Source organism: Epargyreus clarus, unplaced genomic scaffold (assembly GCF_041222505.1).
Source record: "Epargyreus clarus isolate Ecla_fem2 unplaced genomic scaffold, WU_Ecla_fem_2.2 ptg000008l, whole genome shotgun sequence".
Lineage (NCBI taxonomy): Eukaryota > Metazoa > Arthropoda > Insecta > Lepidoptera > Hesperiidae > Epargyreus > Epargyreus clarus.
In genome coordinates this window covers 9,625,631-9,643,464 of record NW_027332216.1, presented here as the reverse complement: position 1 = coordinate 9,643,464, position 17,834 = coordinate 9,625,631, and the positions used below count along the sequence as shown (strand labels likewise).

The 17,834-nt window shown below is 33.1% G+C and overlaps 2 protein-coding genes across 2 annotated transcripts in view; one reads left to right on the top strand and one right to left on the bottom strand.

The window, feature by feature from the left end:
• Window positions 1–11,665, bottom strand: part of LOC140744390 (putative inorganic phosphate cotransporter) — a 34,565-nt gene extending 22,900 nt beyond the window's left edge. The window contains exon 1 of the mRNA XM_073075960.1: window positions 11,394–11,665. Coding sequence (XP_072932061.1) covers window positions 11,394–11,427 — 34 coding nt within the window. The 5' untranslated portion in view covers window positions 11,428–11,665. The remainder of the gene's footprint in view (window positions 1–11,393) is intronic.
• The window catches only part of LOC140744391 (uncharacterized), a 64,910-nt gene that overhangs the window by 19,292 nt on the left and 27,784 nt on the right, over window positions 1–17,834 (top strand). The gene's annotated exons all lie outside the window — the stretch shown is intronic.

Below are 17,834 nucleotides of genomic sequence, written 5' to 3'. Positions count from 1 at the left end.
AAATATTTTCTGAAGTTAGGTATGAAAAGAGTACTAGACTTAGTTTTTGTGAATGGGCTACTAAAGGTATTCGTCTAAGTAGAAGTAAACTTTTCGAGCTTTATAGTGAAAGAGAGAATAACTGTAGCCCTCACTTCAATGAATATGTTCGTAAATATTCTAAAATATTTAAATCAGTTTGTATGACAGCTAAATCTAAGTTCATACATAATAAAATAAAAAATGCTGATAATAAAATTAAAACAATCTGGAAAATAATTAATGCCGAAACACGAACTTGCAGATTAAGTATCAGTAAAGTATCTCTTACTACTGAACGTGGTCAGATTACCTCAGATAAAGAAATTGCACAAGAATTTGAAACTTTTTTCTCGAATATACCATTTAATACTACTAAATTTTTAAAATCATCCCCAATTAAAGCAGTGACCATCCTTAAAGAGAATTTAAGTCAGTGTCACATTAAATTTAAATTTAGACATATTTTAATTAATGACATATTAAAAGCTTTTAAAGAATTAACTGTTAAAAATACAGAGGACATTTGGGGAATGTCAGTAAAAGTTTGTATATCAATCATTAAAACTTTAGCTCCCTACTTAGTCACTATTTTTAATATGTGTGTTGATCAGGGCTGTTTCCCTGATTTAATGAAACATAGCAAAATAATTCCATTGTTTAAGGCAGGTGATACTAAAGATCCCAACAATTATAGACCCATCTCAGTACTGCCTGTTCTAAGTAAAATTTTTGAAAAGATCCTCTTACAGCAAATTTTGCTTCATTTTAAACTAAATAATCTTTTACATCAAAAGCAATTTGGCTTTACTAAAGGCCGTTCTACCACAGATGCTGGTGTTCAATTGCTGCGACATATTTTTGATTGTTGGGAACAAGCACATGATGCTATAGGTATTTTTTGTGACTTGTCTAAAGCTTTTGATTGTGTTGATCATAAAACCTTATTGTTAAAATTACAATATTATGGTATTCAGGGAAATTCTCTAAAGTTGATAAATTCTTATTTAAACAATAGAGTCCAACGAGTGCAAGTAAATGGAGCATTATCAGCAGGTTCTAATATTAAAATAGGTGTACCTCAGGGCTCCATCCTAGGTCCGTTTCTATTTTTAGTTTATATAAATGATTTGCCAAATGTAGTAAAGGATTTATCTGAGGTTGTTTTGTTTGCTGATGACACTTCCTTGGTGTTTAGAGTAAAACGACAATCACAGGATACGAACGATATTAATGAAACTCTTTGCTTGATTCAGAACTGGTTTGATGCAAACAACCTACTCTTAAATTCTAATAAAACTAAATGTATTAAATTTATGCTACCAAATTAGGGGTCGCAATACCGCACCATCTAAGCAAAACCGGTATTTTCGGTACTGACCCCAGACAAATCCCGGTATTCCGGTTTTTTAGATATTTTCGAGATTAAGATAAAGTTACTAATTTTTATTAAGCATTTTACTATGTAATGTTAATTTAGTGGAATTCCGAAGGAAAAAAGGTCCTATTACTTAATACCAAGTTAATTACAGAAGTTTATGATTTATTAACGACGTTATGAGTTCCGAATTCATCAATAAAGGAATTATATAAAAAAATATGTGGAAAGCTGGAAAAAAATATCTCTGTAGTCGTGCACTCTTGACAGAGTGGTCGTGGCATGATGATGACAACTGGTCAGTCATCCACAGCTGCCTTTAACAGACGCTATTGCGATCCTTCGCCACCGCCTTCTATGCTAGCCTTGCGGCAACACTCGACGAGGGAACACTGTGTGCTAGATTTTATAAGGTCTGTTCAGCGAGTAGGCGATCTGCCGCGTGACCTCTTTCCATCTACCTTTCACGGAACTACAACCGTACTACTGAGTTCTCGTCCCTAAATATGCGGCCGAAATATTTTAGTATTCTCATCCAGATAATCGTAGATCCAGAGAATAGTATTTCTAGGGCATCAATTTTACGGCGATCTTGCATCCGAATCGTCTATGTCTCTGCAGCGTAGAGAAGGATAGGAAAAACTAGACTTTTCATAAGTCTTATATGTAACCTAACGATGAGGCAGACGGGCTACCTGATGGAAAGCAGTCACCGTCGCCTATGGACATTTGCAACACCAGAGGAGTCGCCAATGCATCGCCGGCTTTGAAGGAGAGCTTTTTTTACACCCCTCTTGAAGAGCCCCATGTCATAGTCCTGAGGGAATACCTCAGGAGAAAGTTCATTCCACATTTTGCACGTACGCGGCAAAAATGAACGATCAAACCGAACCGTGGAGGACCGCCACGGGTCCAGTTGATGTGGATGGAACTTCATCCTTCGGCGAGAGGTGCGATGAAGGAAAGGCGGCTTAGGCACCAGATCAAACAGTTCCTCAGAACACTCACCATTGTAAAGTCGGTAGAACTCGCAGAGGGAACCTATGTCCCTCCGCAGGCTTAAGGTTTCTAACCGATCAGAGATCGCTGGGTCATCGACGATTCGCACCGCGCGTTTCTGTACGGAGTCAAGTGGGTTAAGCTGGTATTGTGGTGCCCCTGCCCAGAGATGCGAGCAGTACTCCATGTGGGGCCTCACTTGCGCTTCATAAAGCAGAAAGAGTTGGCCCCCATTGAAGTACTCCTTGGCTCTGTTCAGGACGCCCAGTTTCTTTGAAGCCAACTTGGCTTTAACTTCCAAATGACTCCGATACTGCACGTCACACGAGATTCAACTCCCAGAATCCCTACACTTTTACCAATGGTGAGCGGGGTACTTTGGAACTTAGGCGCTATGACGAATGGGGCTTTTTTAGCGGTAAACGCGCAGACTTGTGTCTTCATGAGGTTGAACTCAACAAGGGTAAGACGACCCCATTCCAAGACCTGCTCCAGAGAGTTCTCGATTTCAGACACAAGTCGGATTCTGCTTTCTTCCACGAATGTCCGCGAGGTGTCCGCACGGCCTGTGTACATACCATCTCCCGTGCTATGATCTGCATAGCAATGAATGCCACCGGTTAATAGCAGCAAATCATTGATATGCAGAATAAAAAGCGTGGGAGATAATACAGACCCTTGGGGCACGCCAGCGTTGATGAGCTCCATGTCTGAGCAGCACCCGTCAACTACGACCTTAATATGCCGCTCAGACAGAAAGCTGGCTGTCTATGTGCACAACCTCTAGGGAAGACCTTAAGATGGTAACTTCGCGAGAAGGACCCTATGCCAGAGCCGGTCAAAGGCCTTAGCGATGTCCAGGCTTACGTCCAATGCCTTCCCGTTGCTCTCCACAGCTTGTTCCCAAAGGTGAATGAGGTACACAAGAAGATCACCAGCTGATCGGCCCTTGCGACAACCATATTGGTCTGTCTTGGTGTTTTTTGATATGTTGCGGTTCCTCCAAATCTTATCAAGCCTATCGACAGCAGATCTTGTTAAAGCGAAGATCGTGTTGGCGGGTTGTTTCTTGACGCCTATTGTCATAATTGTCATTGTTATAAAATATTTTGAAAATATATCATCTTCCTCTAAATGTTTCTTTTATTGTGATACACTCAAGAAATATAGCATAAAACTATAGTTACTGCACTTCCTTGTCGACCCTTTTGTATGAAGTGTAATGAAAATAGTGTGGGCCCGGTGTCGTGGTCACTGTCCATTTTCCCAGACGCGATTACATATGTATGCAACATGTCAACCTCGAGTTCATCCATTGATCGAACTAAAAAGGTCGACTATTAGAGAAAAGTGATATGAAGTATTTTGTTATACATTGACGATTTCCTTAATTTCGGTAATCACCACACCATTAGAATCCTCAATAGCCCATGTTCTGGATTTAAATTGATGGGTTATACATCGGATTTTTTAAGAGATCTTTTATTTCAAATCGAACCTTTTCTTTAGCTCTCCGACGAAGTTATACAATACGCCAAGTCTCACCTGACATCCAATGCTGATGTTTGTTGATTTTCATAGGTTGTGTCGATTGTAACGCTTGTTTAATACGGACTTTTGCATTGTGTCAGAGTCCATTGGAATCAATTTATATGACTATAACTTTATTTTGTTTTATTTTACTAAAAACCGAAAATACCGAATATCCCGGTTTTTGTGAAATTAAAACCGGTATTAATAAGACCTAAATATGGCCCGGTATCCCGGTATTTTCGAAATCTCGAATACCGGATTGCGACCCCTATACCAAATGTAAGGAGTACGGGGATGAATGTCGCTCTAAATGGTGAGACTTTGCAATTCGTCAATGAAACTGTTTTCTTGGGGATTACCATTGATTCTAAACTCCAGTGGGGTCCCCACATCTCTGCTTTGTCCAGCAGACTTAGTACTGCAGCTTTTGCAGTCAGAAGAATTAGACAGTTAACAGACATACCCACTGCCAGACTTGTCTATTTCAGTTACTTTCACAGCATTATGTCTTATGGCATTCTACTGTGGGGCAGTGCTGCTGACATAGACTCTATATTTACTATTCAAAAAAGAGCAATAAGGTCAATATATAGTCTGCGGCGTGGTGAGTCCCTAAGAGAACTGTTTCCCACTATTAATATATTGACGGTGCATAGTCAATACATTTATGAAAATATTATGTATGTAAGAAAACACACTGATATGTTTGAAAAAAATAGTAACCACCATAACTTTAATACCAGAAATAGAAATAAATTAGCAATTCCTAAACATAGATTATGTAAGGTGGCTAGATCTTTCGTGGGCAACTGTATTCGCTACTACAATAAAATACCCGACCACATTTTGAATCTCACAGAAAAAAAGTTTAAACATGTCGTTAAACTAACGCTATGTAAAAAAGCGTACTATAAAGTAAGTGATTATTTGACTGACAAAACGGTGTGGTCTGAATTAGCTCCAGCTCCACATGTACCATTACGTTAAGGTAACATTGTCAAAAACATTTTTTTAAAAAGATGTGTGTTATGGAGTTTCTTTCGCCGCTTCTTCTCCATAACGAAACACCTTGTGAAGTGGTGGTAGTTGCTTTGACATTCAAAAAGTGATCTGTGAAGAACCTATTTTGAATAAAAAATTTTGATTTGATTTGATTTGAACTGGCACACGGAGGCTTCCGTACCACAAAATTTTCGTTTGTTATAAGGGGTTCCGTACCCAAAGGGTAAAAACGTAAAATTATTACTAAGTCTCGGTTGTCTGTCCATTTGTCCGTTGTCACGGTATTTGCCATTATTATACAGAACAAATATAACATTGTTCAATTCAAACAGGCCTACGTCACTCGCTCAAAGGGACGCGTTACCTGCCTACCGCTCGGCGTATCGTCGACGATACAACGGACAGAGGGCCGCCAAGTGTTCTCGAAGCTACCGATTTTCGGTATTTCTACCGATGTTGGCCATATCCTACCGAAATACCGAAATGCATAGATTTTTTCACGATTTCAGAGAATGCAAATTATCCCGATATTTTTTTTAGAAATTTTAGATACAGAGTGTCGAATTTTAAGAAATTGTGAACAAATTAAAACATTCCTGATAATTAGAACTATTTTGCGAAGATGTCAGTTTACCAATCGATATATAGTCAAGTCACAACGAATAAAAAAAGTTTGTCAGGACGAAATAATCTGTGAAATATAGGTGTGTCAAGGAAAAAAAAATGAAAAAGGTCGCCAAAATTGAATATTGTATTATTGATGTGTCATTATTACTGGCCACCAAACGCCCGCTTGAGCGCTCGCAATGCACCGCACTACACTGAACGTTTCTGCGTTTACGCTTCGAAATACCGAAGCCAGGTAAATATTGTGCATGTAAATACATGGTTGTATGGGTCAAAAAACAAACGAAACCTTGTGGTTTTTTAATTTTTCTTGTGATTATTTATTAAAATTATTTACTCGATTTAGGATATTCTTAACTTTAAAATTTAATAACAGAGAATTCAAAAAAGGGGAAAAAATATAAATCACTATATAAAACTAACGCATATTTGATTGACTAATAAAAAATGTGATTGAATCGCAACATTCGTTTTATTAGAATTATCATCATAGCTACAACCCTAGCGCATTCTTACGATGACGTGTTTCGTACGGCAGGCAACACAATCTCGACTCTATTTGCCCGTACTTACAGTACATTTTTTCTCGTTCTGCGAAGCAGGTATTATTAAAAAGATCTTGTAGGCTATTATAGCGTAGGTATTTTCGCTTTTGTATGGAAGTGATGTATCTGTTACGTAGTAACTATTTATTAATCTGTGATACAAAGTAATATAAAATAGTTTCTAGAAAGGTTGTTTACTTTTAAAAAAATATTTAGATATATATGCTAATAAAAAATAAACCGTAATTTTAAATAAGAACTGCTGATTTCAAAGTGCTGTGTTGTTAAGATCCAATCCCAATAACAGCTGAGTCAATATTGAAGACACGACTTCGACACGACACGTAAATTCGAGTTAGGTTAAGTAAAGGTTTGGGTAGCGAAGTCGAACACCGCCGTTGAGAACTACAAGGAAATATAAACTTAAAATAACGATTAGGTCTCTTGTACGATTAAATTAAAAATCATTTAATTTACTATTCATACCAAGTTAATCCTATAGGAATGACTATGGTATCTTTTACACTAACACACTTTTACAATTAGACAAAAGGTCAAATGAGAAATAATACCTTCTACCAGCTATCGAATTCGGAATTTTGGAATCCATAACGCAGTAGCAAACAGTATCGGAATATATAAACATCACGTTATGTCAAAGAATAAAAACATTCGCCCATTTTGAACCCGAATAATTGGTACAAGTTACGATTTCTATAGTACCTACAATATTTTCTTAGTAAATACTATTTATGAATATACTTAAAACACGTTAAAATGAAGTAGGTTTTCAAATACATAATAATATACGTCTGCGTACATAGTAACCCAACAAAAAATCTAAGATTATTACACAGCACATTAAGAGTCGGAGTTATGCGTACGTAATTAAAGGTAAGAAGTAGAATAATTTCGTCTATCCGTTCTGGATCTACGCATAGTGTTTGCTTAATTTTCCAACATTATAGTAGGCATAAGCGGACATCCTTCCACGCTAGAGATGTATTCAGAAAGTAAGTAGGGTTCCGTGGTCATATGAAGCCTGAAGACACATGCGTATCTACATAGGAAAATTAATTGTGAATCACACTAACTCATAATTATTAACAGACAGTTTGAACCAGTAGATTTTCTTATTTATGGAATGGATTTAAACACTATATTTTTTTTTGATAAATGTCCTCAGGGAGATAGAAGTTAATTATCGTAGGGAAACTATATAAGTAAATTCCTTAATATTTCCTCCTACTCCTATGTATGTGAATATTTAACACACGGTACAATAGGTACCTACGTGTATCACAAATGGATCCGGGATTCCGGCCAGACAAACTTTAAAACAATAAATTAAGATAATATTGATTTTGGGTCTTAATGCATTCTTTTAAGTATGCATGAAACCCACAAGACATCGAATTCTCATATAACATTATGACTGTACAAAGTATGTATTAATTACATAATAAATCACCTCAATGTTAACCAGTGAGAATGGAAACGTAAACAAAGATTATAATTACACACTATGTACGTACGTGCGAGCAATTAGGAACCGATTATAGATGTTACGAGTGCACTACTTTATCTACTGTCTCCAACAACAACAATTAGTTTCAGTTGAGTTGCAACTGAGCTAATTGTTGCCGTTAGAGACAGGTGGAAGAAAATGTGACGATATCACTTAGACAACAAGTGCTGTTCTGTGAGATCGTTTTATAGTGTCAAAGTTCAATTCGCGGTGAAATATCGAAATCCTATTATTTTAACGACGGTACTGCCGGTGGCGTCGCACTTTCAAATTGTTAGATGTGTAAAGAATTTAGGCATCATGTGTATGTATGCGGCATATAGATAGGGCATTTTTCCTGTCATGCAGATTTTTGTCGGCATACGTGTCTTACCGAACCTCCCCGCAAGCCGCGTAAATGCGGTTTCACGTCTATAAAACCTTTTATTAAACGATATGATGCGAATGGTATGTATCTATACGCATAACTTTCGCACGTGTAAACGCATAAAAACTCTCGAAGTTAATTAGGGTGCCGAAAACTAAAATAAATTGTTTTTATTTCACTTGTCTTAGGGTAATCAAGATTGTGATACATAGCAACTCGAATTCGTGTTGGAATTTTACAGAATAGCACTCCAGTACCTGTATATACGTGAATACACGTGGCTAATTGTCCGTTGATTTAATAATCAATGTTATGAATGCAAGTTTGCTTTGTGATATTTATAATTATTATAAAGGTTGTAATGCAATATGAATAGCTAAACAAGACTGATCGGGTTATTGAATCAAAAAGGAATTTTATCCTTAATATTAATTTAAATATTCTCTAGATTTCCAGTAAATATTACTATATAGGTCTATATACCTGTGCTGATTTATTTGTGCTTATCCCAGTACTCTATAATTAGCTTTTTAATTTTTTTCCTAAAGTAAAATTATTAATATAACAAATACATTAAATTCGTTTTTATATTATTGTAAAGGTTAATTTTGGAAATGCTAGATAGATCTACTTTCGTTGGTGCATTCATTCCAAAAGGAAGTATTTTATTGGAGAGAAATAATCTACCTACATTTAAAACGCATGTTTAAAAATTAGTTACAAAAATTAAATCAAAGACAAAGTTACGTAACATGACATAGTTTACATCGTGTATTCCTGTCGTGAACTTACCGTGAAACCCAACATGCTTGCGGTTTAGTAATAAATTCACATATTCGTGGTAAATATAGGTACTCGTAAATACCTTACTCGACAATAATTTTATAAGAAATTACCTAAGGATTATTACCCTTTCTCTAGACTTTTCCTGGCCTAGGTACGATTCCTGTCTTATTTAGGGTACCTTGCACCACATCCACATCAGGTGGATTATGTGACCGTTCAATTTTGACTTTATGCCATTTTGACAGGAAAAAATAATAATTACTTAGCAATACAAATTACTTAGTAATAACAAATTAATTATTTTAAAAAACAAAAGTCCAACTATACATCCCACATAACCCCGTGTCGCTCCCACGGCACCGGGTACCTTTTGGTTTCCCCCTCGAGAAAAAAATAAGAATAAAAAGACCTGCCATAGATTGAGGCATACATACGAGTACACTCATACGCTTGTAAAACATTACCTTCCGCAGTTGGGTAAAAAAATACCATAATGTCATTTATCACTGGGTGCAGCAAAATATATTTAATACTTAATATGTATTTTAATATAAAAATTGTAGCAATATTGTTTTTCCACCTGTCAGTTAATTATTTTTAAGCAATCGCGTTTTTTTGTTTTTAAAATAATGTTTTGTTTAATTATAATTAATCTGATATTTTAACATTTATTTATGTTATAAATTGGTTCTTAAATAAAACATACCACTAGGCAATTACAACGAGGTCATTAACCAAAATAAACAGTAGGTAAAGGTTTATAAATAATCGGAAAAATAAATTTAATTAGACAATTGTATTTCAACTGTCAAAGGATATATGACTCAGACTACTTAAATACTTTTGCGTATATTATTTATATTATACATAGATTAGTAAAGATACTTCGCCGCCTTGAAATTGAATGAAGACACAAACGGCTTATTAGTAAGTTTTTTTTTTTTAATTCTTGACAAATAAAAACATTTTTAGAGAAAATTTACGAATAAATAACTAATACTGCGTAATTTACATAATAAATAAATAATTATTTCAAATTATTATTTAATATTTTAGGGACATTTTAGCACGGAGACGTGGCAAAACTTTTTTACACAACTATTTCAATTCTCAAAACTGGGTACATTTTCTTGTTAGGAGTGAGTAATCTTTACTTACCTATGATATTATACAGTAAAATAGTTTCACCGTAGAATAAATTATTTAGTGTTAGTCGTCTTCAGTTTAATGTACAGAATGGAAATCGGCAGCGCTGCGAACTTTCGCAAGTTGACCTTAGTAAGTCATTACTCTTGAACACAATATTCTAATATCTATCTGCTACTTAGACTGTTTTAAACACTTGCTTGACGCTTTACATAATACTTAGTAATAAATTAAAAGTTTCAACATTTACAATGCTCATATGTAATTGTATAAGCAATTATATTTAAAGAATGTTTATTGCCTTTCTATTCTCCTATGATTTTAGATATTCATATTACTAAACGTGTGTGCAATATAAGAATTTTATTTTAATTCGTCAAAATACTATATTGCAAATTTATATTGAGTATTTAAGTATGTAGAGACTTTTTCATGGATATAAGTAAAACAACTGTGTAACTTCTTAAAAGTTAAGTTAGAAGTATAAGATGTCATGGGTAAATTGCCAAAAAAAATATATTCCCCTAAAATTTAAACGTTAAACGAAGTAAGAAACAGATTTTTTATCATTACGTAGATTTTGATTATTTTTTTAATATTCACACAGGCCGTACTCTATTAATTTTATAATTACTGTATTTTTTTAAATCCAATAAGATAAAATAAGCACCTAAAACAATGATAAAAATTTAAAATTAGAAGTACAGAATTTTCTGAATTTATATTTCTAATGCTAAAAAAGTAACATTCAAATAATTTAGCAACAGACCGGATCTAAACACAAAGAAACTACTGCAAACCAGTACTGATTTTGTGGTTATAAAAACTAATCTAGATTTTCTCACGTTCATTGGAAGCTATTGGGGCAAACGGACAAAAAACAGCTACAAATCAGCAAATGATTGGTCAAAGACGGAAAAACGAAAGCGGAAAATAAACATAAACAAAACTTACGCAAAAAGATTGCGTTCAATAAACTGCTTATTTGAAACAACTTTTAAAACTAAAAGGCAGTTGGTCGCCTTCGCATGTGAACTATATTTTGCAAATAATTTTAGTATTACATATTGAACCAAACGTTTGAACTGAAATAAAAACAAAAAAAAGAAGGCGCGTTCTTTGATTGGTTTATTTCGTATGTTTATGATACGATATGTTCGATAAAATAACAAATTTAACAAAGAAATTTAACTCTGGGCTAATCTTAAAAAATTAAAACAGTCGTATTAAATATAGCAGTATTGATTACAGTAAAAATATATATTATATTAATTATAAGTATAATAATATAGTAATATGAGGTTCTTATATGATAAAAAAATCCTTAATAAAGTTTTTTTGAACAAGCGTTAAAATTCTTCGTTTTACTTAGTAAATATTGAAGTATATTTTCTCAAAACCTTCACTTAATTAAAATTACTTAAAGCCGAACTAATTTGGAATTTATTTACATGTAATACTTACGTTTAGATAAGAGTAACTGCCAGCCGGTCAACATTTTGAATTTTCATATAGCGCACTGTCAGTTAATAAACACTAGAGTCTTTATGAAACTAAAACAATGATTATACTAAAAAGTCCTCAAGCTTCTAGTTCTAAAACAAATTTGTTTTTTTATATCACAATAGTCCTGTGATCGATCACGATTATCGATCGTACTCGTAGCTCGGTACGCGGCAAACCCGTCGACCGCGCGTGCGATACAACCTGCTATAAGGCGCCCGCGCAGAGGTTTCGCCTCTATATACCGATACAGATCCGTACACACAGCTCCGTACAATTACTGGGATAAATGTTAAATGCATCCAAGAATTAAGGTAACGTGCCTAATTGTTACGTCACAGTATGTTTCCGGTTTTCCGCTGCGAGTGTAGTCCTGTCTGCATTATAATTTCATACATAAAAGCATGTGTAATGTTTGTTTATATTTTTGCTTACGACCTTTCGTTTGACCGCTTGTACACAAAATTATTATTTTCTTATACCTTCTTAAGTATACGTATTTTTTTATAAATAGACACCACGAGTAATTATATATTTTTGATTTGTAAGAGAAGTTCTTATTTAATTAAAAGTAATCTATCACATACTGAGCAATCCGGCACAAAATTATGCGATATCCATCATTAGAAAAGTAGGGAGCGCATCGTGATTATTTATTTTATACTAATAAGTATGTTTAGTTATAGAGTTCTATTTTAAAATTAACTAGAAACAGCTTTGCAATGCTAAGTGTATTTAAGTAAAAGGAAAATAGGTATGCTACTGGTATACCTGCGGATATCACCGAGTCATTTATGTATGTATGGACTTTACGACTTAATCAGTATTTACTGTCCTCTTTGATTTTACACTAAAACGACAGACAGACAAGTACAAATTTACTCCATAATAATATATCGATAAAATTATACATTTTATTGTAGTTCTTAACTCGAACAGTTCAATCAAATAGTCAGCGTGAGTTCTAAATTACAAATTACACGGGTATTTAGCGGATAGTAGGTATATAAAAACAAGTAATTTTATCTGTCAGTTGAAACAGCGAAACAAGTTCATGCTACTTTACTTTATTTCACGCGAACCTTACTAATCAATAGAGTTTCGTTAATTAAGATGTTGAAATTGACATCAATTTGATCATTGACATCAAATCAATGGATTTAAATTCTGAATCTATGTTATTAGTTACTTTAGTTACACAGAAATGAATAGTTAATAGTTAATACTAGCAGCAATAGCAGCAATGAACTTAACTTCATCACAAAAAAGGGAAAAAGTTCTACAGTCAATCTTAAGTCATTTTTGTATTCGTGTCAGGATTGAAAGCACTTTTATTTAAATGTTGTACTATAAGGCAGATATAGGTGGTACGGTCTTGCTATTACAGTGAAACTACGAAGAGCTCTACCATATCTACTATCAGTGCGTGTTATAATCAAAGCACCTAATTCTGGTATCCAGACAACAAATTTGATATCTTTTATTACCTTATCCACCTAAGCACGCGATACCAATATAAAAAGCAATACCAACTATAGCTCGAGCTACGAGTACTTTTCTTTATCATGAAAATAGAGTTAATGCACCTGAACTGGCTGCCTACCGATAGTTGCACGAAGGAGTGGCATGAATATGTGATTATAATATATCATCATAATTACAGCATAGTTACTTCGTTTTACATTTTATCTCACTTAACATAGGTAATTGTGAAGTGAAACCGAACTAATATAGAGCTCGCCTAGCGGAAACTTCCACGCGAACTCAAGAGGTAACCATCAAAGCCTTATGTACTTGTATTATAACGATTAGGTGCATATCTATACTAATATTTTAAAGAGGAAAACTTTGTTTGTTTAGTTGTAATGAATAGGCTCAAAAACTACTGGACCGATTTAAAAAAATCTACGAGTAACATAGGCTATATTTTATGAATATATTTGATAAATAGACTTTGAGGCGTAACAAAGTTTGCCGGGTCAGCTAGTATATAATAATTATCATATGTCATGTTGTCGTTTCTTCACTAAGCATCTAAATTAGGTAGTCAGTACTACGATATATTTTTTTTATTCTTCATTAATACCACGTTCGGAGTGTATTTTGGAAATTAAGAGTATAATCGCTCATTTATGTCGATGGATAGTTGTTACCAATCGAATGATGATACCGATCGACAATAGAACGAATCATATCTGATCCGTTTTGTTGTCATTATACATGTTGGAACATCAAATACTTTTAAAAGAGTACTTGTTTGGAAATAGCGATCATCAATCGTTGATGGTCCGAACGTCATCATTTTGTACCATATCAACCGATCGAAGGCATAGATAAATGACCAATCGGTTGGTGTGTATGCGCTCTTATATACCATTTTACCTAACACGTGTTTAAGAGTGTTTACCGCACTCATTCCCAATTATAATCAATCATCAGTAAAAGGAAAAATAGAGAGATTATGCATTTTCCTTCTATCTACATACACATTAAAGTTAATAACTATTGGGTAGAATAAGTATCTTTAATGATCCTTTGGTAACGATTATATACTGTATAGTTTTAAATTATCTTAGCCTTAGTTAGCTTCCCATTGTGGGAGCCCGAGTTCATATTCTAGTCTCAAGCCAAATCTTTAACATTACTTTAGGCGAATACACAAAAAAAATTACTTTACTATCGTCAGTATCATTTTAATAAAGTCCTACTTACTAATAGTATGTAATATATGTACCTATTATTTATATACTGCTCAATAAAAGCACCGAAATCCTATCTGATACACAATAAATTTCTGGCAACTCTATGTTCAACTAAGATTTAGGTACAAACAAGTAGGTAGTTATAATTTTTATTTGTATGAATACGTCAATTTTCCTCAAAAAGATCTAAATCCTGTTTAATGAAATACCCATATCATTTATTATGTTTACAAATTTGTATAATACTTAAACATATTGATCTTATTACAATGCTAAGCATGCGAATCCACTTGCGTCCATTATAGAATTTAAATTTCACCGCGAAAAATGATTTTTCAACATGAAAATAACTGATGCTACCATTTATTGTTAAATAGTGGCATAGAACAAGTTAATAATTAGGAGAAAATATTTTAACGTTTTAGTCCTGTACCCTTACCATGAGTTTTTACGTTTTGTCAAATATGACTGTTTTGGTATTTGTTTACGTATTGGTCCATACATTTTCCAACTTCTGACACAATCCACTAAGGGCGCTGATTGGAAATCGTATGGGCAAATACCAAAACAGTCATATTTGTCAAAACGTAAAAACTCCTGTTTAATAATTCATATGCACATATAATTTAAGACAAACACAGATTATTTAAATACCTACATGTAATATGTAAATGCAAATATTTATAGGCATATATGTAAAAAAAAAATGTGAGCCGTCACGGGACGCCTGGCAGATGTGAAACATCGACATTATTTTGTAAAAGTAATATGCAGAAAAGAACATATTGTGATAGGAACTAAATATGTCATAATGATAAAATAAAATATTACGATTTTTTTCCAGATAACGATGACTATTTCAATATATTCTGGTACTATTAGATTTACAAAATCTTACATAACATTAATAGTATGTCTTGTGTTTAACTGATCTTGGTGACGTCCAGTTTCAATAATAATATTTTGTGACCCCTGTGATGATTGTTGGGTTCTGAAATATTTATAAAAAATATGTTATTAAAATATACAGAAAAAAATAAATTGGCTCCAATATATTAGTAAACTCAAGAATCTTAGCTAGTTATTTAAATATATTTCTAAAATCGTAAATTATAAGTATCAATAATGAATGTTTCACAATAAATGCCACTATGATTAGAAAAATTAATTAATTTTTTAATGTTCATATTTATAACAAATAAGAAAAAACTTTCGTGCGCTGCACGCCATCAGCTGATTTTGAAATACAATTCTGTCAGTCTTAATAAATTTATTCTCTGAGAAGAATGACATTAAAATTAATTAATAATTTAAAAACATTGTATGCAATGATTTTTATGTGAATTTTAATCTACCAAGATAGTAGATTTTACATTTGCTGGCGCTCAAAACACACCAAATATACGCATGCTTAATGCACAGATAAATGCATACTTTAATTATAAAAAAATAATTAACTTACTGATGACTTGATGGTGTGTCATAGTGTGATTTTGCTTTCTTTGCAGAAGGCTGAACACTTTCACTCTCTAAATTATCACGGTCAGACATTTTATTATCAGAAAAATAAGCGGGCAATACTTAAAACATACAAAATACGTCAAGTGGTGTAAAACGAGTTAAAACGACTCCAGTCGCTCTCGCGCGGCGTAGTAATACACACGAATGTCACTGAACACGTTAAACGTCATTATTTTGAATTTTAAGCCTCAAAATGCCTTCTTGTGCAATGCATAAATGCAAAAATTATGCTCGAAAAAGAAACAAGATTCATGGAATCACCTATCACACGTAAATGAAGAGAAATTATTAAATTTTGTTTATTTTTCGTGTTCGATCCGCCATGATTACATGAGTAACCAGAAAGAGACAAAGTATGTTTTTGTCAATGAAAGTGATAAAGACGCAAAATGCATGACCATGCATTTTGCGTCTTTATCACTTTCATTGACAAAAACTTTCATTGATTGAATTCAATTCAATCTGTCATAGATCAATGAAAAAATTTTCATTGATCTATGACCATAGATCAACAGAACAGAAGTGACATTTTATTGAAGCTCACGATGTTCATACGTGTATGTTATAGTTTAAGATCCCACTGCTTAATTTTTATATTAGTGTGTTTTAGTCAAAATATAACTTTTTATAGTTTATTTTAATAAAATAAAATCGATATATGGGAAATTCTGTATCCTAATCTCTAAATTTTCTTCGATATCTGTGGTAAATAATAAAAAATATTACCATAAAATTTATATAGGATAGTATACGGTATTTAAAAATTTCTTTAATTGAATAAATTAACCTAAACATAATTTAATAAACAATCTTTGTATAGCCAGAAATTAATCCTCAAAAAGACCACGGTAAGATTATATAAAATTCGCATGTCACGATGTTAGTTACTGTACTCCTGCGAAACGCTCTTACTGATTTTCATCAAAATTTATATGCATATTCAGTAAGTCTGAGAATTGGCTACTATCTATCTATTTTTCATATCTCTTAAGTGATAAGGGTTGTTCACCCTTAACATTTTTTTTATTTATATGGCAACACAATGTATGCTGGGTCAGCTAGTACATTTATAAAATGTACACAACTTTGCAATTAATGGTCGTGTGTAAAATAAAACTGAAAATAATAAACATAAATTAGTAAAGATACTTCGCCGCCTTGAAATTAAATGAAGCCACAAACGGCTTATTAGTAAGTTTTTTTTGAATTCTTGACAAATAAAAACATTTTTAGAGAAAATTTACAAATAAATAACTAATACTGCGTAATTTACATAATAGATAAATAATTATTTCAAATATTTTAGGGACATTTTAGCACGGAGACGTGGCAAAACTTTTTTACGCAACTATTTCAATTCTCAAAACTGGGTACATTTTCTTGTTAGGAGTGAGTAAACTTTACTAATATACGATAATAAATATAAACAATTTTTAAATCGTATATTTTAAACCAGTCGATACATCTGTATAGATACATTCTTTCATCAAATTATATATTTATATAATAATAATTTATTTAGTTAAACTGTACTATAACATTTCTACGTAAACGATGTACTAAAACTATTATCGACAGTTCTGGACATTTTTTATCTTCTGTTCCATTATTTCATTGTCTTTGACAAGCATGAGTATCAATGAGAAATATACGTCCATACGTCCCGTTTTTAACGGGACAGTCCCTTTTTCCGATGCTTCGTGCCGTTGTCTCCGAAATGAACCGTTGCCATTGTCAATTAAGTAACAGTAAATATTATAATTGTGAAAAAAACATGGGGTGCTCCATTTATCAGTTTTCATAAAGCGCCCCACATTTTTTGCACAATTATACTATTTACTTTTCCTTAAATGATTCCTAGATTGAAAATTATTTTCTACTTTTTAGTTAATTTTATCATAAAAGCGTGTTTTTTATTATTTCTAACTATATTTTTTCAAGTAAAGAGTATTTGACATAAAAAAATCGATGTCCCGTTTTGACTGAAGTAATCATTGGTCACTATATTCCATGGTCAATATTTACGTTTGCGTACACTTGAAACGCAAGGTCAAACACTAGTTGTCTTTTTTTATCACATTGTTCTAATAGCTCTGTCCCTTATAGAACATTTGTCAATGTAGTTAAAGGTAATCGTCGCCACGCCAGAAATCTTTTTTACGTGCGGCTATAGATGTTT